At 39.9% G+C, this 21,900-nt stretch overlaps 1 protein-coding gene across 14 annotated transcripts in view; it reads left to right on the plus strand.

Annotated features, from left to right (window-relative positions):
• The window catches only part of PIP5K1B (phosphatidylinositol-4-phosphate 5-kinase type 1 beta), a 303,947-nt gene that overhangs the window by 159,979 nt on the left and 122,068 nt on the right, over positions 1–21,900 (plus strand). For all 14 annotated transcript variants that reach the window (XM_055350749.2, XM_019034010.4, XM_019034011.4 and 11 more), the window contains one exon: positions 11,396–11,513. In XM_055350749.2, coding sequence (XP_055206724.2) covers positions 11,396–11,513 — 118 coding nt within the window. The remainder of the gene's footprint in view (positions 1–11,395; positions 11,514–21,900) is intronic.

Here is a 21,900-nt window from a genome sequence, read left to right on the forward strand (position 1 = left end):
AAAAAAAAATATGTATTAACTACATGTTTTTCTCTTAAAAGCCAGGGGGTCATGAGTTTATCTTCATCTTTTGGTATGATTTTTTTAGGTTCATAATGCTTGTAAGTGTGTTTGCAGGATGTTTGTTTGAGCTCTCATGGTCTCCAAAGGTCTCTACCCAGACATTTCAACTTTGTTGTTCTTTGGCTACAAAGAACAGGAGAAATGGAGGACTGTTGTGGGAGTGTGGAGACAGTGAGCTCAGGGTGCTGAGAGCATTACAGCTGAAGGTGGGGGTATAAAGACGTTCCATGTGCTCCCCCTGTCCTCACTGACTGATCTCTTCTACTTCCAGTGTCCAATCAACACAGCCAACCATCGACAGGCACTTGGGGAAAGCATGGCTCAGGCATGAGGTCCCCAAATCCTAAACACGGGCACGCCTGGAACTTGCTAGACATGCAGATTCTCGGGCTCCACCCAGACCAACTGACTTAGAAAGTCTGTGGGTGGGAACCAGGAATCTTTTAACAAGCCCTCGGGGTGATTCTCAGCACAGAAAGGTTTGAGAACCACTGGCCACGCCCACGACTTTCCACTTGAGAGAGAGAATCTTTCTGGTAGATAACAAATTTTGTTCTTGGAGTTTTTACACGACTCTTACAACTAATAAAACTCAAATCATTTTTAAAAAGTATCTTAAATGTCAAAATGACATCTATTAGCACTTTGCGTCTTTGGCCTTCACTGTCATCCAAGGTAGCAGCAGCAGGTGTGTCACTGGCAGAGGAGTAGCTAGCTGACTTTCCCTTATTTAGAGGCATCCGTTGTCACATTTAAAATATAGCATTTTAGAGTATTTGCAGCCTATAAATGTGCACACCTGTAATCCCAGCAACTCAGGAGGAGGCTGAGGCAGGAGAATCTCTGGAGCCCGGGAGGCAGAGGTTGCAGTGGGCTGAGGTCCTGCCACTGCACTCCAGTCTGGGCGACAGGGTGGTACTCTGTCTCAAAAAAAAAAAAAAGAAAAAAATTACCTCCCTCATTTTCTTTATTATAATATTGTGTAAAATGAGTAAAAGTCTATAAGAAAAACTTTAAAAAGTATTAAGTGATACACGTGTGTGTGTGTGTGTATACATATACACTCATATATAATATATATACACACATATGCAATGGAGTAATAAAAATACTACATAATAAATATAAAATAGAATAAAACTATTTAAAATAGATGCATGAAATAGAAAGGCTAAATAGATATTGATGTTTGCATGTAGGCACATTTAGTTGGATTAAGTTAGATTTAAATGGTCCGATAGAGAACTGTGCATACAATTACAGTTACAAATCAACCCTTTCTCTGGGCTGTCTAAAATAATCAGGTACTAGACCAAAAAATGACATGCTGTCTGCCTTACCTTTTAGTGACGATTTGTAGGAAGAGGAAGGTGGGGGCTGGTGACTGGAAAGATAGTAGAGTTTGTGAGGGAATGTTCTGTGTGACTGAAGACAAAGGCTGGAGATTCATGGACCAGAAGGTGTGAATCTACTCTGAAAGACAGGCAAGAGTCCAGTCCAGGGAAAAAGGTGCAGATGGTAGGATTTTGGTGGGTACTTGAATTAAAAAAATGGATTTGTGAGGCAATATTGCTGGGGTCAAAACCAAAAAATCAAATTGACCAGAGTGAAAAATAGCCTGGGTCCTAGCATGGCTCTGCTGCCACGTAGGATGACTGGACCGTCTCTTCAGGTTCGTGTAACAATCCATACTACTTATAGTATACATGAAATGCTTTCTATTCATTCAAGCAACCTTACTAAAAACACCCCATGAAAATAAAAGTCTATATCTTCCCTTCAAAAAAAAAATGGCAATACAATATTTAACATTTGATGCATTTTTTTTCTTGTTATTTTTAAATGAAAAAGAATTATTGTCCTGGCTTGGCTCTACACCCCTGGACTCCGGCTCCCACGCCACCCTGGCAGGTGCCGGCCTCAACATTTGATTCAGACCAAGAATTTCTTTCAGCAGATGCTATCTTGTTTGTTTAAGTAACACAGGCACACCAGATGGATTTACAGTAAACAGAAGAAACTTATGTTAGTCTTGCCTCAGTTTCATCATCTGGACTCAGTGTCTTAGTGGATTTAGCAAAGGGATTTGGCCCAGTGTTTCTCAATGGAGGTGCTATTGGCTTTGTTGGATAAGACAACTCTGTGCAAGACAGTACCTTTCAGGAGATCTGTGGTCCCCAGGCCCTGCCAGTAATATCTCCTAGTTGCTGTAGCAGTCAAAAAACCCCTATAAAGTGATGGATAAATTTAGTATCGTGATTGTGGTGATGGTTTCACAGGTGTATATACACATGTGAAAAAGTAACAAATGGTATACTTTCTTGTATGTCAATTAAACTTCAATAAATCAGTCAAATAATGCTTTCTCTCTAAGTATTTCCAAGCCCATATCAGGATGAGGAAAGGGGTAGGTGGGCAGGACAGGCCCTGGTTGTAAGCATCCAAAACATTCTGCAGTCTCTGATGGCTCCACTCAACGAGTCTATCTGGGTCATAGAACTAATTACTTGAGGTACCTTGAGATGTTTTAATTTACTGCTTTCTGAAGTTGCAGAATCCGTTTCCCCTAGCAACCAAATGCATTGTGTTTTTTTCTTATTTATATATTTTGAAGCTGCTCAAAGTTATTTTTAAATATCAAGTACATAATTTGTCCTATGAATTATGTCATTTTGGAGATGGAAAAAGCCCTGGGCCTTTTTAAGATTTGAAAGAGGATATAAAAATCTCTTTTAACTGTTTGGCTCCATGATCTTCCAAAATGTGTTCCAAAATCTCAAAGTAGATAAGTAAGAAAATCATGATCATATCTTAATATTTTGACCCCAAATTCTGTGTTGGGATCAGAAGCTCAAGGTTGTAGATAGGTTTCATGCATTGATAGGATAAAGAAGAAGGAGGATGGTTTATAAAGATTGTACCATGTAAACAAGGACCTAAGGTGGCAAAGGGAGGCAAAATTTTTAAAAACTAATTGTGAATCAAGCATAGTTTTATTCATATAGTAAATTGACTTATATAACATATATTAATTTTTATTATCTTTCATCTTTATAAGAACACTATTTGGTATATGAAATAATTTGACCCTAAGACATTAAGTCACTTAGCCCAAGGCTATCCAGCCAGTAAATGGTAAAGCCAAGATTTTAACTCAGGGTTAGCTGGCCCCAAAGTTTTGTTTTTCTCTACATTGTGGCAATAAAGCATGGGAGTGGTATTTCTGCTTTATTGAATCAGAACAAGTGTCCAGCTTTTATCTTAGAATTATAGACCTCAGTCTGCTTCTTTGTTCCCCTAAGAGCCAGCCCTAATCTGTTCTCCAGGAGACACTATCACTACCTTACCTGGAAGTGGCAAAAATGGTTTAAAAGCTGGTGGTAAAAGTTTAAATATCTTTCCATATTCAAGAATAATTACACAGCTCAGGAATTTTTAAAGCCCCTATATTTCAATCTCTTCACTTGTAAAACAGGAGTTTACCCTGATGTAAAGATCATTACAGAAAACAGACTGCCCTTGGGTTTGACCCACATGCACTTCAGGATTTATTTGGACAGCCAGGGAATACCCATCTTTTGGAAAAGAATTCCAAGAAACTACGGCAAGGGTAAAACATTATCCTAAATGATAAGCAAACATATATGTCAAAGATTCATATAAAATATTGCCTCATATCATCACTCAATGTTACAGGTTTGACAAACTAGTCAACTGCCTGCATTTCAAGGCATAGTGACATAAACTTATCCAAGAGTCCATCTTATACCAGGGATTCCCAATCCCTGGGCTGCGGACAGGTACCAGTCCATGGCTTGTTAGGAAACCAGCAGCACAGCAGGTGAGCAGAGGGCAAGCAAGTATTACAAGGGCGAGCTCCGCCTCCTGTCAGATCACTGGCAGCATTAGATTCTCATAGGAGCACAAACCCTGTTGTGAACTGTGCATACAAGGGATCTAGGTTGTTTGCTCCTTATGAGAATGTAATGCCCGATGATCTGAGATGGAACAGTTTCATCCCAAAACCACCCCCCCATTTCCACTGTCTGTGAAAAAATTGTCTTCCACAAAACTGGTCCCTGGTGCCAAAAAGGTTGGGGACCACTGTCTTATACCATGTGGGTCAGCATACAACAGCCCATGGGACAGGCCCCGCTTACTGCCCGTTTTTGTAAATAAGGTTTAATTGGAATAAAGCCACATCCATTCATTTACAAATTGTCTGCGGCTGCTATCTACAATGGCAGCAGAGTTGAGTAATTGCTACAGAGACTGTATGGCCCACAGAGCTCGAAATACTATCTGGCCCTTTATAGAAAAAGATTGCCAAGGCTGGCTGCAGTGACTCACGCCTGTAATCCCAGCACTTTGGGAGGCCGAGGTGGGAGGATCACTTGAGCTCAGGAGTTTGAAAGCAGCCTGGGCAATATAGTGATACCTCATCTCTTTATATTTAATAAAAATAAAAATAAATAAAAAAGAAAAAGATTGCCAACTCCTGATCTATACAAACATTCTGCACCAGTTTTTATGTACATGTGGGTAGAAGACAAAGCTGCCAGCTTAGTCTTCTTGGGAGAAAATGAGAAGTGACTGCTGCTGGGCAAGCCATAATATGATGCTCCTTCAAATCAAAACTCTTTACATCTTTGTTCAACGTGTAATTGGTAAGGATGGGGAGAAACTTATTTCCTATTAATAAAAGCCATATACCTCTTCCTTTAGCTCAAAATAAAGGATTTATTGCATGCACTGGATATTATACAATATTCTACTTTATTTGAAGTTATTTGAAGTTATCTTCAAGCATGGTTTTCCAGTATGGTAATAACTTCTTGGATGGTTTAATGTTTATATAACCGATGATGTCACATGTTCCCAGTAAATGACATCCCGGAATGCACTGTTTGGTTGGGGAATTTAAGCTGTCTTCAGATGCTGACTTTTAAAGATTGGCTGTCAGCTGGTTGGTCTCTGAAGATGGTGCAGCCTCGTCTTATACAATGCAGTTCATGTGTACCCATCACAGAACTGCTCAGCAACAGGAGGTTGGCACCAGCAAGGAGTGTGTCTTTTGTTTTGCTTTGTTTTATTTTTCCATTCATGAGCACTACCTAATTTGGCAAAAAAGAGGACCAATTTCTGTCTCTCTCTTTAGTTACATAAAGAATTGTATGTGGAAACCAAGGGATCTCCACCTTGGCTGAATTGGCAGAGGCAATTAATAATACCTTAAGGCCGCTTTTACAGACTGCTGTGTATGAAGGTCCAACTTGAAGACCAGGTACCATCAGTAGTTTGTTACTGGATTGTAGTGGCATTCACCCAACTGTAGTGCCACTTAAGCTTTCCTAATGTCTGCACATCAAGACAAAGCACCCTTCATTTATCCTGTTATACAGAGGGTAAGGTCATGTTTGTTGAACAAAAGTGAGGGCATTTAGCATCCTTTAGCGACACTGACCACTATCACCCAGGAGTTGCGTAAGTACTAGTTTTGTCAAAAGTCCCCAGAGCCACTACTGATGGTTTGGTTACAATTTGAAATAAACAAAGCTCACTAAATGGAAAATGCTGCTCTAGAGACAAGAAAGCTCTGAGTCTCAGCTCCAAAACTGGTCCCCTTTTGTTGTCTTTGAGATGCTAAATTAGTTTTACCCCATTGCTTACCACCACATCTCTCAGTCCAGTGCCACCAAAACTAGCACTTGGTCATCAGGCTCTAAAACCCCATAAACAAAGCTGTGTTGTTATTAGTACCTAGAGAGGAGAACACCAGCTGACCAAAGCTTCTGTAAGTGAAATTCTACCCACCAGCCCCTGTGGTGTGAGGGCCTCATGTGGAAGTAATTGGGTTATTTGGGCAGGGAGAAACCCCTGAAACTTGTAACAGAATCCTGAAAAGGAGGAATAACAGAGGAACGTCAAGTCTAAGTTAAGCCATTCCTATCTGCTTGTGACTTTTCTACTGTTCTGATGTGAGTCTAATCTCCCAATCTTGTTTGTTCCTGATCAGTTTGGGCCATTATTTTCCCTCCCTGGACTATGATTTATCTGCTAAATGGGGAATTCCAGATGGTGGCTAATGCTTCCTCAAGCTTCAACATTGTGTAATTCTGAACATACGTTGCCATTAAGATATATGTATTTTTAGACTAAGACAAGCAGTAGCTTTGGCCTTAAAAATGAACTTGCCTCAGAAGAGGTGAATATCAGAATGCCAGAGCTGGTCTGTGATTGAACTTTAACTGCTTCTTAGTGAATAAGTGGGGAAGAGGACAGAGAAACTTCGGTTCTTTATTTGAAATTTCTTTCTCCTTTTTTGGAGCTAAAAATGCCCTGATGTGATAGGGATTGTAACGTGTGCTTGCTTAATTGTTTAGGTTCTTACTTGGCAAAATAAAGTTGGAAATCCAAGGTTGGATTCCAAACTTTTGTTGTCGAAATTTTACTGGCCCATGGGATCCAAGCATCTAGAACCACTGCTCAAAACCCCATAGCTGAGATTTCCAAAGCTTCAACTTACGCCAAGACAAGAAAGTCAGTTGTTGGGTGGTTTTTTTTTTTTCACACCCTACATAAGTTCATTGAAGAAATATAAGGTAAATCTTAAACTGTGAGGAGGTCTACTCTTTTTCTGACTTCATTTTTGCTAAGTCTGGATGCTGAGCACAGTTACTCAACAGGTAACCCCAGTCTCAGGCAAGGAAAGCCTGTGGACTTCAGGAGGCAAACATTGATTGCAGTCATTGTGTTTGAATGTTGGCAGTTCTGCCATGCTGGAAGTTGCTAAGCACTTGGTACCTGTGCTGTGGAGATTCTGTGCTGAACGTCTGTGGGCTGGCATCCACATCTACACACAGTAAATGTGCCAGCGTGGGGCCTCAGAGAACCAAGGTTGTTGCCTGCTGGCTGACCTTCACTGGACTTGCTGTTTTGTTCTCTGCACTCGTGCTCCCCTGACAAATATCCGGGCCCAGCAGGGGCCAGCGATCTCATTAATTTGCATTTCCTTCACTAGAGCTTCATTCATGTCAAGCTGGTATTTGTTATTCATTGGAACAGCTTAAATATGCAGAGGTAAACAAACCTTCTGCTGTGGTGCTGAGCACGGAGGGCTCAGTTGGGGGAAGAGGAATCAGTTTATGGCTTTTAACCTCTAACTTTTAAAATGTATTTAATTTTGTGAATGATAATACATAGCAAGGCTTGTCCCATTCTTAAAAGGAATACTGTGAAGAGTTCCTTTTGTCCCTGTGCCTTTTTTCCAGTGTCCAGCTCCAGTTATCACTGTTACTTGTGGCTGTTTTTTCCTTCAAGGATTTTTTATGTATATGCATGCCAAAAGAATATTTGTTTTCTTTTTTATGCAAGTGGTGACATTCCCTACACAGCATTCTGCATCATGTTTCATCCACTTAACAATTTATCTTAGAGATCTTGCCAAGTCAGTACATAATAAGCACCCTTATTCTTTTCTTAATACCACATAGAATTCCATTGTGTAGCTGAATCATAATTAATTAGACAAGTTCTCTCCTGAAGGCCATCCAGGTTACCATAATGAGTAACCATGTTCACATATATTGTTTTGGACAAATGCTAGTTTATCCATAGGATAACATAGGCATGCATTTGCTGGATCAAGGAGTTACATGTTTGTAATTTTGATAGAAGTTGTGAAAATGTCCTTCATGGGGAAAAAAAATCTCAGTTTACATTCCCACTAACAATATTTCAGAATACCATTTCCCCTCAAGCTACATCACAGTCGTGGATTTTCACCAATCTTCCAGGTAAAATGGTCTCTCGGTGACATTTATTTTATGAATGAGGTTAAGCATCTTATGTTTGAGTCATATCTTTTCATTTCTGTGAAGTGCCTGATCATATCGTCAGCTATTTTTTTAAGTTAACTTTTTGATCTTTTTTTTTTTTTTTTTTTGTCTGAGACAGGGTCTTGCTCTGTTGCCCAGGCTGGAGTGCAGTGGCGCGACCTCGGCTCACTGCAGCTTCAACTTCCTGGGCTCAGGCGATCCTTCTGCCTCAGCCCACCAAACAGCCGGGACTACAGATGTGCACCACCATGCCTAGCAAATTTTTGTATTTTTCATAGAGACAGGGTTTCACCATGTTACCCAGGCTGGACTTTTTGGACTTCTATGCAGTTCATTGGAGCTCTTTATATTAGGAGATTAGCCCATTGTCTGTGATATGAGTTGTAAATATTTTCCCATTTTGGCATTTATTTTTCTTATTTTTTTTTTAACTACTTTTTCAATACATTCCTCATGTGAAGTGTTTAGCTCAGGGCTGTTTCCTATATAGTCTCAATCATCCAAATGTGTTAAGGGCTCCCTGCATTCAAAGTACTTTACCTTTCACCTTTTCATTTACTAAGCCACTTAATTCGTAGAGGTTCTGTACTGGGCCTTGTGAAACTCAGCTTTTAAATAACAGAGACAACTTGAACCCAGGTCTCCCTGGACTGTAAAATCCGTCATCTTAACTACCACACAGTGTATCCAGTAGGACTTAAGAGAGTACAGCCCAGTCTTAATATTAACCAAAGGAAAACAGAAGCCATAAAATAAAACCTACTAGGAGAGAAAACAAACAAAAAGTTTTGATGTACTATGAACCTAATTTACAGAAGGCACTATTTGAGAATTTTCCTTTCCATTCACGCAAATACAGAGGTTCAAGATTGTGTAACCTCAGCAATTAATTGTTATTTCCTGTATGTTAATTACGCCATGAAGCAACATCCATTCTGTATGATGCCTCCATTAAGTATTATGCCCACTCCTTTTCATTTTCTCTGTTTATACAAATATAATTTCTTGATTATCCCATGTAGGTAAGCCTGCCTCACAGTTGGCCCATACTTCTCCATATCTTAATATGGCCCAAAGATAGCTAGATTTAATTCTTTTTCATGGAATGATTTAGTGGTTTTTTTAAATGACCAAATACCTATTATTATTTCTGTATGCCTAAGGAAATAAATGTTCCCCTTCTCTACCTGAAGCTGCTCTGCTGTGTGTACATGAGCATTTTTGTGTGTATGGGTGTACGTGTGTCTGTGTGTCTGTCTCACCTCCAGGGAAACCTAACACTATCGTTTTATACCATAACTGAATAAATCACAGTAGTCAGAGAGATGTGAACCCAAGGAAAATTATTATAATTAATGGAAACTTCAGGGAAAGATGAATAATCCAAGGAGCTCAGAACTAACCCAAAATGAAAATAATAATAGTAAATGCAGCATCCTCTCTGATAAAATCTTGGTCCCAAAACTGCAACAAAATGAGAAACTCCATTTAGGTGGAACATGGGTGTTTTATCTTACCTCTTTGAATGTTGAAGGAAATCTGCTCCAGTAGAATGAGTTACTTTGTATGAGATAGAAGGTGAAAAAGAGAGAAGAAATTGGCAACACTCTTAGCCCACTGAAAGCAGCCTGCTTCAGAACCTAAGGCCTTGTGGTTCTTTTTACTCGCTTGCAAAAGTGAGGAAGGATGTTATAGGTCTCTTTGAGCCTCTTTGCTTTTACCCTTTATTTCTATATAATCTACATTTATATTAATAAATTATTACATGCCATATAAGTTCCAGAATCATTCCTTTTGACAGTCCCATGGGATTTAATCCCCTCCTAAATCCCAAAATATAGAAAGAGAAAATGTTTGGATACAGCACTGGGGCATCATGCATACTGAATATTCAACTATGCTTGCTTAGAGAAACAATAACCATTTGAATGAGTGGATGATTTGGAGGTCATTCCTTACGATGTGACTGCTCTTCTCTCAGGCAGTCTTAGTCCCTGTGTCACTCTCCTAGTGTGTAGCCCTGTTGCTGCCTGAGTGTAATCCTAGCCTTTCAAGATAACCATTTATTATATGGTGCTGACCCCTAACAACACAAGCCAGCTGCATCCTCTGGTACTCAGCAAAACAACAACAACAACAAAAAAACAGTCATCTGTAATCGTGCAGGAGGAAAAACTAGTTGCATTGATTATATTGAATAGATACTTCCTAAATAGTTTTCAAGGGTGACCTGTGACTATGCTGAATTTCTGCCTTACATATTGATTTTCTAATGTAAATTCCATGTAATAATCAAATCTTCTCTGTTAACATTATGTTGAAGACTCATTCCTTCACTCAACAAATACTTATTGAGTGTCTGCTGTGTGCCAGGCATTGATGCAAGAATCTGATTGATCTCAACGACTTAAACTATAGTAGATCCAAAGTGTTTATTCTGTGCTGAAAGCCTTTGTCATTTGCCCAGTCCTTTTTGTGTGGTATCCATAAAAAGCAGACCATGATAAACTTGCATAGGCTCTCAATGTCCCACCTAGAATGTAGATCAAAGGGATTTTGAACCTTTACATAAAATTCTATTGCATTGTTCTAATTTTTCTGAAAATTTTAAGAACAAAAACACTGAAAAATTTAAGAATGAGTGGCTTAGGTGGTTTGACTGAGCTCATGTATTAGGTAATATTGTATGGAGTCAAAGAATAAAAAGGATGAGATTGATAAACATCAACATTTAGGCCAGTGGATCCCTCTATAGATCTGACCAGTAAAAAGTACAGAAGGGGCTTCAACTGTATGGATAATGTTTTATGTCTTAAGCAGCATTTTGGATTCATTGATATTCACTGGTTTATTCTTTGTACATTTTATATATCATAAATATTGTGTATAATTTTTCAAAATGAACCCAGAAAAAGGAAGATAATGTTATATTGAGGAATGGAAATCAGGTTTTAAATTTTTTAAATATGTAAGGTCTCCTTTTTTGGAAAATGTAAATAAAAGAGTTCAGATTGGGGTCCTATTCCGTGTGATGATTCTCTCTGTTGGTAGGATGTTTTAAGAATTATTTCACTTATCCCTGGTTAACAATGTTTGTCAAATATCCAAAATTCGTGGTTAAAAAAATGCATTTTTGAAATTGCTTCACACTCTAAGGCCTAGATCTTTTACCCAAAGCATTACAATGTGATTACACTGGTGATAATGGAGTGATCTTCCCAGGAAGAAGGCACAAATGAAGGGATAAATGAATTTTCAGGCATGTGACACTGATTGACAGGGAAAGCCTGCACGGAGTGACCTCACTAACTAACGTCTTATTCTGCCTGGTTATCATTGGCCTTTATGACATGAACTTTGAGAAACCCGCTCTCAGGGGATGATTTTTCTAGAGATAACATTGGCCCAGGACTAATAGAGCTACAATTTGCGGTCAAAATTGTCCTTCCTAATGTGTTCTTTCTTTCTCTCTCTTTTTAATATTTTGACTTCAGCGAAGGGAGCAATCTGACCCCAGCACATCACTACCCAGACTTTAGATTTAAGACATACGCTCCATTAGCATTCCGATATTTCAGAGAACTTTTTGGTATCAAGCCTGATGATTACTTGGTAAGAACCTGTCTTTTTTCTTCCTTCTATAGAAATGTGTGATGTAAACATTTGTCTCATAGCAACAGCAACAAGTGGCTTGTGTCTCTCATTTTATAAAGCTCTGGGGCATAGTAAAAGTTCCAAGTTTTATAATGATTATAAATTTAGCTTCAAGAAATTTGATGTGACTGTGTAGCTTTTACTGATAACTGCAAAATCTGTGATGGTAATTGATATTTAAATAACTATAATATCAGTTGTGACTTCAGATAATTATTCTAACAGATATGTTATAATTAGTTCTAAATACTCCTGTGAATTTTGCTGATTAGATTCTATTTGAAAGCCTTTCTATGTTAATTGCCTTATTTGTACCATTCCTCTCAACTACCTTGGCCCACAATCATTTCACCTTGACCTACAAATTTGAGTAAACATTGTAAAGAATCTGGATAGTTTTGTTCTCAAGATCTCCTCAGGCAGACTTTTTAAACATATTTTTAGTTGGTACAAGGGCATATTTTATCCTCAGATTTGTCTGTGCTCTTCATCTGCCTTCTGGCACACAAAAGGTGCAGACACAACAGCCTTTTTGTAAGAGGTAGTCTGATGTGACCTCAGAGTTTTACCTCATTCCTGTTCAAGAAGCCAGGAACTTTCTGTTACAAGTGAAAAAATGGTTTGTTTCATAATTTGATCACTGTTAACACCCTGGGGGCTCCTCAGAATTGGTTTCAAAAGACTGTAGGAAGAATGCCATCAAATATTTATTGTTCATCCCATTCTGAATGATCTTAATAAGACTTGAGCCAGATCCTGGGATAATGCTTTTCAGAGGAAGTATAGCAACACGTGTAACAAAGAGTGCTTAATATGCATCTTATAATTTGGATAAGATGTAAATAATTAAAAGCTGATTCTACTCTGTGCTGATGAAGACTCTCGGATGTCTCCTCTGAATCTTCTTGTAAAAGAAAAAAGAAAATCTGTGAATGATCTTCTTCTTTATTTGGTCCCTAAGAAAATCATATGACTTCTGCCTAATGAAGCAATACTGCTTCCTCAAGGCACATCAATAAGTCTCCAAAGAATGGTGAGCGCAAGGTTGAAAGTCCCTAGCATACTGCTGCCCTTAAATGTATATATTGCTCTCTTTCTCTCACCACTCCCCTTTCATTGAAGCCTCAGGTGCCTCTACCCATCACTACCAATGCAAGTACACAAGCACACGCATTTGTTCTGTGTGTGTGTGTGTGTGTGTGTGTGTGTGTGTTAGAGAACACCCTTTGGTTTCTAGCCATTCTGTAATTACTGAGGGTTGCCGTCATTCAGGAAATATATTTGAGAAACCCAATGGGGTTTTGATATTATATTATGGAAAACAAGATCTCTCATCTTCTGCCACACACTCAAATTTAATGGATTCTCTTTCTGAATTTCCTTGAACTTCTCACCAGCTGAAGAGATGCCTTAGACTTGCGTTTCACACTGTTGATCCAGTCAATATGACCAGATGGATGCCTGTCTTTAGCCCTCCCATATCCATTGCCCCAAAGGCTGGAAGTCCATTCTTTCATTCATTTGGACCTCACAAATTTGCTTTCTTTGGGGAAGATCCTTTTCTGAACAACTTCCCACACAGCCTCCCCAAGTTTCCTAATGAGTCTTTAAGCTGGAAACATTATTTTCATAATGTGGTTAGAGTATTTACAAAGGAGCATAAGAATCTAACTCATCACTTCTCACAAGAAAAGTCTTTGTCCCTGTACCTAGCAAAAGGTAAATTAATCAATCAGTGGACACTTTGAACACCAATTATATCTAAAATACTTTGCTAATAGTTGTAGGGAAATTCAAAAAACTGCAAGTCATGACACACAAAGAACTTAAAATCAAACTGGAATACTAATTTGTCTATGTAGAAAGCCAGTCAACTCTACCAGGCAATAAATGTAAAAACTGAAGCAAAACATGAAATACTCTAGGGTTGAGGTAGAGGTCTTTCTCTTTTTTGGGGTGATGATTAGGAGGTCTTCTTATGAGCATGATGTGGTTTTAACCATGCCTTACAAATTACAAGGGATTTTAAAAGGTAGAAAAGAGATGGATGCTCAGGGGGTGAAGGGTTGGAAGGGGCACTGTAGAATCAGAGATGTGGATGTGTTCAGTTTTCAGAAGGACATTTAGTGGACCAATATGGCTGGAGGGGAGAGTTTTTATCAGGAACATTATTAACCTTATTAAGAGATAGGTCCAGGCAACTCAAATAAACAAGCTTCTAAATTATAGGAAACTAAGGAAGTATAAAGATTGACAAGATATTTGATGGTGTTGAGAAATAACTTTTTTGTGGGATAATAATATCATGGTTCTATTTTAAAAGGAGAATCCTTGTCTTTTAGAAGATATACTGAAATATCTATGGATGAAATGGTTTGATATCTGGGATGTACTTCAATAGTATCTGAGGAGTTGGTCAAAGCATACAAAATTTGAATTAGACAGCCAGGCACGGTGGCTCATGCCTATAATCCCAACACCTAAGGAGGCCGAGGTGGGAAGATCACTGGAGGTCAGGAGTTTGAGACCAGCCTAGCCAACATGGTGAAACCCCGTCTCTACTAAAAATACAAAAATTAGCCGGGCGTGGTGGCACATGCCTGTAATCCCAGCTACTTGGGAGGCTGAGGCAGGAGAATCACTTGAACCTGGAAGGCGGAGGTTGCAGTGAGCCAAGTTCGGACCTCTGTACTCCAGCCTGGGTGACAGAGCAAGACTCCATCTCAAAAAAATAAAAATAAAAATAAATAAAAAACAAAATTTGAATTAGAGAGGAGGAATAAATACAGGAGATCTATTCTACATGGTGACTATAGGTAATAATAATATATACTTGAAAATTGCTAAGAGAGTAGATTTTAAAGATAAATGCTTGAGGTGATGGATATCCCAATTACTCTTATTTGATCATTACACATTGTGTATAGGTATCAAAATATCACATGTACCTCTAAAATATGTATAACTATTATATATCACTTTTTTAAAAAAGAAAAAGTTCCCACCACAAATAAAGTGATGAATATGTGAGGTAAATAATGTGTTAATTAGCTTAATTGAGCCATTCCACAATGTATACGTGTATCAAAACATCATGTTGTATACCATAAAAATATACAATTTTATTTATCAATTCAAAAATTAATCGGAAGGATTGTGTACTCTAAACGGGTGAATTGAATGCTATCTGACTTACATCTCACTATAACTGTTAAATTGAATGCCCCCCCCAAAAGAAAAATCTGAGGGAAGTAAGGCAGCAGAGTGGTTGGAGGTCTAGAAGAAACAAGATTGGCCATGAGTTGATCATTGATTGATCATGAATGAGTTGTCCATGAGTTGACGCTGGTAGATAGATACATGAGTGTTAATTTCACAATTCTTTTCACTTTTATGTACATAAATATAACTTAAAAGGTAGAGAGAGGCCAAGTGTGGTGGCTCACGCCTGTAATCCCAGCACTTAGGGAGGCCAAGGTGGGTGGATCACCTGAGGTCAGGAGTTCAAGACCAGCCTGGCCGACATGGCAAAATCCTGTCTCTACCAAAAATACAAAAACGTTAGCTGGGCATGGTGGCATGAGCCTGTAGTCCCAGCTACTTGGTAGGCTGAGACAGGAGAATCACTTGAACCCCAGAGGCAAAGGTTGCAGTGAGTTAAGATTGTACCACTGCACTCCAGCCTGGGCGGCAGAGCAAGACTGCATCTGAAACACACACACATACACACACACACACACACACACACACGCATACACACACACACACACACAAAATAGAGGGAAAGATAGAGCCAGGTATGTAAGTGTGCTTTTGTTTGATTCCATTTGTCCACCTCCCTCATTCACCACACACATGGTTCAGTGACTAGACACATCTCTGGGGCTTGCAAGAAACAGAACAAAGGCAGTGGCCTTAGCTAAACATGACTACCTGGTCCCCAGCAGCTGCTGCCACCCACCTGTGCCTGCACTGGGCACACCTGCAGCACAGGACTGAGGCAGCTTCCCAACAAACTTTGGAGTCTCTGGAAGCTCACCTCCAAACCGCTCTATCTGGGACCGCACCTAATGATCTGGAGTGTGATAGATGAGGAAAGGGTCGTTTGCATGACACAGAATGCTTGAGTGTCAGGTATAATAATCTTCAGCGACTTTTTAGCTCAATCCTTCATTTTACAGATGAGGAATCTGAAGCTGGGATCAGCAAAGGGAGATGCCCAAGGTTACACACATTGATGGGGGCAGAGCCTAGACCAAACAGTGGTCTCCCCATCCTTCCCCAAGAGCTTGAAGACCCTTCACCAGCTGGCCTCATGCTTTCCATATTTGTTGAGAATCACAGACCTCTTACCAAATATGTACTCAAACTAGCCTCTTCCTAGCCCATTGACCTGTGATTGTCCATTCTGAAGAATACAGCTGAAAGAAGTCAAACACCTTTAACAAAACACATTGTGGAAGAGTTTAGCTAAAGGAAAGCACAGAAATAGGAAATAAGACATTGCTTGAAAAACCCTGTGAAGAAACAAAGGATACAGTGCCAATCACAAAGTGCATTGTGGTGGCTGTCAAACTGGGGCTACTCAAACCCATACTTGTAAGATACAGAGAGTTAAGTTGGAGGTGTGGGAACAATCTCTAGCCATTGGTAACTCCATACTTAGGTGTGATATTGAATACCTGCAATACGTGTGTATTTCTACTTAGTTTTTTGCTGTTGCATCTGGATTCCTGCCTGAATTACTCTGTTTATGCCCTCCGTCCCATTAAAATTCACCCTGTGCATGCTGATTACAAGTTTCATGTTGAAACATGCATAATTTGGATTGTGAGACAGTATGGTGAAGGGGCTTCTGTACATACAGCAGTGCAAACTTTCCTTCTTCCTTATTCCTAGACAAACACCTCCCAAGGCAAAGCCAAAGGGCCCCAGAGCATTCCCATCTCTGCTTGGGCAACCAGCCATGGGTTCTTTCCTTCTCCATCGTGTGCCTGGATATTCAAAAATCCAGTAGAACTTATATGAGTCTTTTCAGGCTCACCTGCGCCAATAAGAAAGAGAGCAGAGTGAATATTTCATACTATCGGGGGAAGAAATGGCACATAAAATTATCTCCACCACATTGGAGTCCACACCTTTATATTCCAGGGTCCCAAATTTGTGAGTAAATGAGAAACCCAACATTTTCTTGCTTCACTCAGAATGTTTTAGTGTCTCTTTGGATCACCCTGAAGTCATGGGCAGTAGGCTGAGAACCTCAGTGTATCCTAGGGTGGTGTCAGCTTTTCTTTACCTGCCTGTGGAATGAGTATATTGTAGGCTGTGTGCTTCTCTCACCTGTGTGTGATCATGTCATAAAATTAACAACAGCAATACGTGGTCACTCTTTGCCAGGGTTTTCAAAAGCATTCACTTTAAAAACTTCCAGTGACTTTCCAGTAGATATTATTACCTTTATTTTAGAAATGAGACTTCTAAAACTCCAAGATGCTAAATTCCTTACTCGGAATCATGTAACTAGCAACTGGTACAAATCTCATGCCCTTTTCACAAATCGCTCTTCCACAAGGACACTTTGTCTGCACACATGGCTGGGCAAGTGCTCTCTGATTCCTCTTGGTTTTTATGGTGTCCTGTCTGCAGTCTGATAGCTATTTTTGTTTTCCTAACTTATCCTCAACTCATCTGTAGGCTTAGGCTCTAATGCTGTTTAGCAAGAGATTGTCAAGAAGCAAGGCTAACAGAAAGAAGGGGAAGTGGACGATCAAAGTTGCCAATGACTTAGGAAGCCAGCAGACACTTGCTTCTTTCTTTTCTGGGATAATTTTGTTTCCTTTATCCTCAGTATTTTCAAAGCAAAATAATGTAAAAGATGTATCTAGAAGCTACCTTTTAATCATGTTTCTGCTAATTTCTCTCTCCCTCCTCTCCCTTTTTCTTTGTCTCCCTCCTTTCAGGTTTTTCTATGATAGGGACTTAAATATTCACAAGCTCAGAACAAAAATTGTTCTGAGATTTTTAGCCTTGATGTTTTTTCAGATGCCTACATCCTCAAGATATGGCTGTTTATATTACAAAGCTGTAGTATCAAAACAGCATGGTACTAGTATAAAAACAGACACATTGACCAATGGAATAGGATAGAGAGCCCAGAAATAAACACACACACACACACACACACACACACACACACACACCCTATAGTCAATAGACTTGACAGAAGTGGCAACCACACACAATGGGGAAAGAATAGTCTCTTTAAGAAATGGTGTTGGGAAAACTGGCCATCCATATTCAGAAGAATGAAATTGGACCCTTACCTCACATCATAAACAAGAATCATCTCAAAAAGGATTTGAGTCTTAAATGGAAGGCCAGAAACTGTAAAACTACTAGAAGAACACATAGGGGAAAATTGTACAGTATTGATTTGGGCAGTGATTTCCTGAATGCAACCCCAAAAGCACAGGCAAAAAAGTAAAAATAGATCAAAAGGGTTACATCAAACTAAAAAGCTTCTGCACTGCAAAGGAAACAACAGAGTGAAGAGACAATCTACAGATTGGGTAAAAATATTTGCAAATAATGCATCAGGTAAGGGGTTGATATCCAAAATAAATAAGGAACTCAAACTACTCAATAACAAGAAAACTAATAACCCTATTTAAAAATGAGCAAAGGACCTAACTATACATTCCTCAAAAAAAAAAAAAAAAAAAAAGATACACAGGCCAAGCATGGTGGCTCACCCCTGTAGTCCCAGCACTTTGGGAGGCTGTAGCAGGTGGATTGCTTTAGCCCAGAAGTTTGAGACCAGCCTGGGCAACATGGCAAAAACCCATCTCTACAAAAACACAAAAAAATTATTCGGGCATGGTGGCACGTGCCTGTGGTCCCAGCTACTCAGGAGGCTGAGGTGAGAGGATCACCAGAGCCTGGGGAGGTCAAGGCTACAATAAGCTGTGATCAGGCCACTGCACTTTAGCCTGGGTGACAGAGCAAGACCTTGTCTTTAAAAAAAAAAAAAAAAAAAAGACATACAGATGGCCAATAGATACATTAAAAAATGGTCAACATTCTTAATCATGAGAGAAAACCACAATGAAATATCACCTCATACCTGTTAGAATGGCTGTTATCAAAAAAGATAAAAGATAACAAGTGTTTGGTGAGGATGTGGAGCAAAGGGAACTCTTGTATACTGTTGGTGGGAATGTAAATTCATACAGCCATTTTGGAAAACAGTAGGGAGGTTCCTCAAATAGCTAAAAATAGAGCTACCATATGATCCAACAACCCCACCACTGGGTATCTATACAAAGCAACGGAAATCAGTATTGCAAAGAGATGTCTGCACTCCCATGTTCACTGCAGCACTATTCACAATGGGAAAGATGGAAGCAACATAAATGCCCATCAAAGGACAAATGGATTTTTTTAATGTGATGTATATACACAATGGAATACTATTCAGCCTTTAAAAACAACAAAATTCTGTCATTTAGAAGAGCATGGATGATCATAGAGGACAATGTGCTAACTGAAAGGAGCCAGGCACAGAAAGATAAATATCACAGGATCTCACTTACTTGTGGAATCTAGAAAAACCGAACTCATTGAAGTAGAGGAGAATGATGATTACTAGAGGCTGAGGTGGTAGTGGGTGGATAGAGAACAGGGAAAATGTTGGCGAATGGATATGAAGTCTGCTAGATGGAACAAATCAGCTCTGGTGATCCATTGTACAGCGAGGTGAACACAGTTAATGTATATCTTTCTAAATTAATTTAAAAAGTGGATTTTAAATATTCTCACCACAAAGAAGTGTGTATGGTGATGGATATGTTAGCCATCCTGATTTGATCATTCTACGATGTATTCATAATCAAAACATCATGTATCCAATACATATATACAATTATTATATCTCATAGAAAAACAAATACTGCATGTTCTCACTTCTAAGTGGGAGGTAAGCTATGGGTATGCAAAGGCATGCAGAGTGGTATAATGGACATTGAAGACTTAGAAGAGGGAGGGTGGGCAGGGGATGGGGAATGACAAACTGCCTATTGGGTACAATGTCCACTACTCAGGTGATGGGTGCATTAAAATCCCAGGCTCCACCACTATACAATTAATCCATGTAACCAGAAACCACTTATACCCCTAAAGCTATTGAAATTAAAAAACTAAAATTAAACAAATCATTATTTGTCTATCAAAAATTTAAAAATAGAAAAATTTGGCCAGGTGCGGTGGCTCACACCTGTAATCCCAGCACTTTGGGAGGCCGAGGCGGGCGGATCATGAGGTCAGGAGATCGAGACCATTCTAGCTAATGTGTTGAAACCCCATCTCTACTAAAAATACAAAAAATTAGCTGGGCATTTAGTGGGTGCCTGTATCCCAGCTACTCGGGAGGCTGAGGCAGGAGAATGGTGTGAACCCGGGAGGCGGAGCTTGCAGTGAGCCGAGATTGTACCACTGCACTCCAGCCTGGGTGTCAGAGCGAGACTCCGTCTGAAAAAAAAAAGAAAAATTTAAAGATGATGTGGTTCTTTAAGCCCCTGCTTCTGCCAGGCTGGGTCTATCTCACACCTGCATGGCCTCCTTATCTTTTTCTCTGCCACCCAGTGTTTCTCTAGTCAATTATGTGGCTTATTAATTAATAAACACTGAGCTTAATAAAACCAGAAACAGTCTTCTTTGCTGGTTTTAGCATTTTTTGGTGACATTTACAGCCATACAACTGTTGGTGGAGTTCAGCCATCTGACGGAAATTTCTTGAGTACCAACCATGTATGTAGGCACCTCCCATGTTCCAAGGCACAGGTCCTGGAACTGTATCACAGTGTAAGATAGTCACGGTTTCTGCTGCACAGAATTTTACAGTCTCTGCAACTCGAGGAAAAGGAAACAGGCAATTGCAGGATTTTGTGGTGACTTCTGTGATGAGAACATCCAGGGCCAGGAAGCAATTGATCTTTTATCCGCGGAACCAGGAAGAGTTTTCCAGAGCAAGTGCTGTCTCAGCAGGCACTGAAAGCTGAAGCTGTGGCAACAGTCTATGAATTATGCTCCCTACATCTTCCCCTTGTCCTTCTACGGTGGTTTCCTAACCCAACAGAGTGGTCCTCTGCTCCAGACCCTCCAATGGCTTTTCGGCCCCCTTAGAGAAAACAACAAAGTCCTTCCAGTGGCCTGTAGCACTGGATGTGGTCTGTCCCCCTGACCTCTCTGGCTCCATCCCTTTCAGGGCTCCTCCTTGCCCTCTCTGCTACAGCCACTGGCCTCTGCTGTGCCTTGAGCCCACCACATCTCAGGCCTTTGCATTTTCTCTTCCCTCTGCCTGAAGTGCCCGTTCCCCAGATAGCCATGTGGCTTGCTGCCTGGTCTCAACCTCTGCTCCAATGTCACCTTTGCAAGGAGGCCTTCAGTGACCACCCTATTTAGAATTTGCTGCAACTCATTCCTCACTCTTTGCTGGTATTCTCTGCTGCTTTTTCCATGATCCATTTTTTTCTCCACTGCACTTACCACTTTCTGATGTGTAATGTATTTACTTGTTTACTGTCTGTTTCCTCCTACTGGGTTATAAACTTTATGAGTGCCTGGGACATAGCAGATGCTCAATAGTTATTTTTTAAATACAGCTATGAGTGGTAGGCAGGTGAAAGTAGAAGGGAGGTTGTCGCAGGCACAGGAAAACACAAAAGCCTGGCTGTTGAGAGTATGCAGCACTTTTAAGAACATGAGAAGTTAGTCTCTGTGGCTAGAGCTAAAGTTGAAGGAGGAAGTCATGAGAGAGAAGGCTGGGGAGGAAGCTGGGTCATTCATGGCCTTGAAAGCTCTGTTAAGAACCATTGATTTTTAGATCTCACAAATAAGTGAGAACATGCAGTGTTTGTCTTTCTGCAAAAGATGTGAAAGCCCAGAAAAACATGAAGAGATTTGCATTTCAGAAAGATGCCTAGTTTCCTGGTGAATGTACTAGAGGGGATGAGAGTGGACAATTAAGACCAGAAGCTTGCCATAACAATCCAGGCATGAAATGATGAAACCTTTGAACTTAGGGTGTTGGCAGAAGCGGGCAGGCAGCATCAACAGTCTGGTTAGGAAAGATGAGGAAATGTGAGGAATCAAGGATGATGCCCTAGTTTCTGGTATGGGGAATAAGGCAAATAATGCTTCCATTCTCTAAGGGAAAAGGCAGAGAACAGGGGCAGATGATCTAGGGTCACCATATGCAGTTGTGCAGGCTGTGCACTGCTCAAGCTCTCCTACCTGGCCGAGGAGAAGGAATGGAGACTGGAATCCAGCCTTTCTTTTTTTTTTTTTT

This window comes from Gorilla gorilla, chromosome 13, assembly GCF_029281585.2.
Source record: "Gorilla gorilla gorilla isolate KB3781 chromosome 13, NHGRI_mGorGor1-v2.1_pri, whole genome shotgun sequence".
In the NCBI taxonomy this organism is placed as follows: Eukaryota; Metazoa; Chordata; class Mammalia; order Primates; family Hominidae; genus Gorilla; species Gorilla gorilla.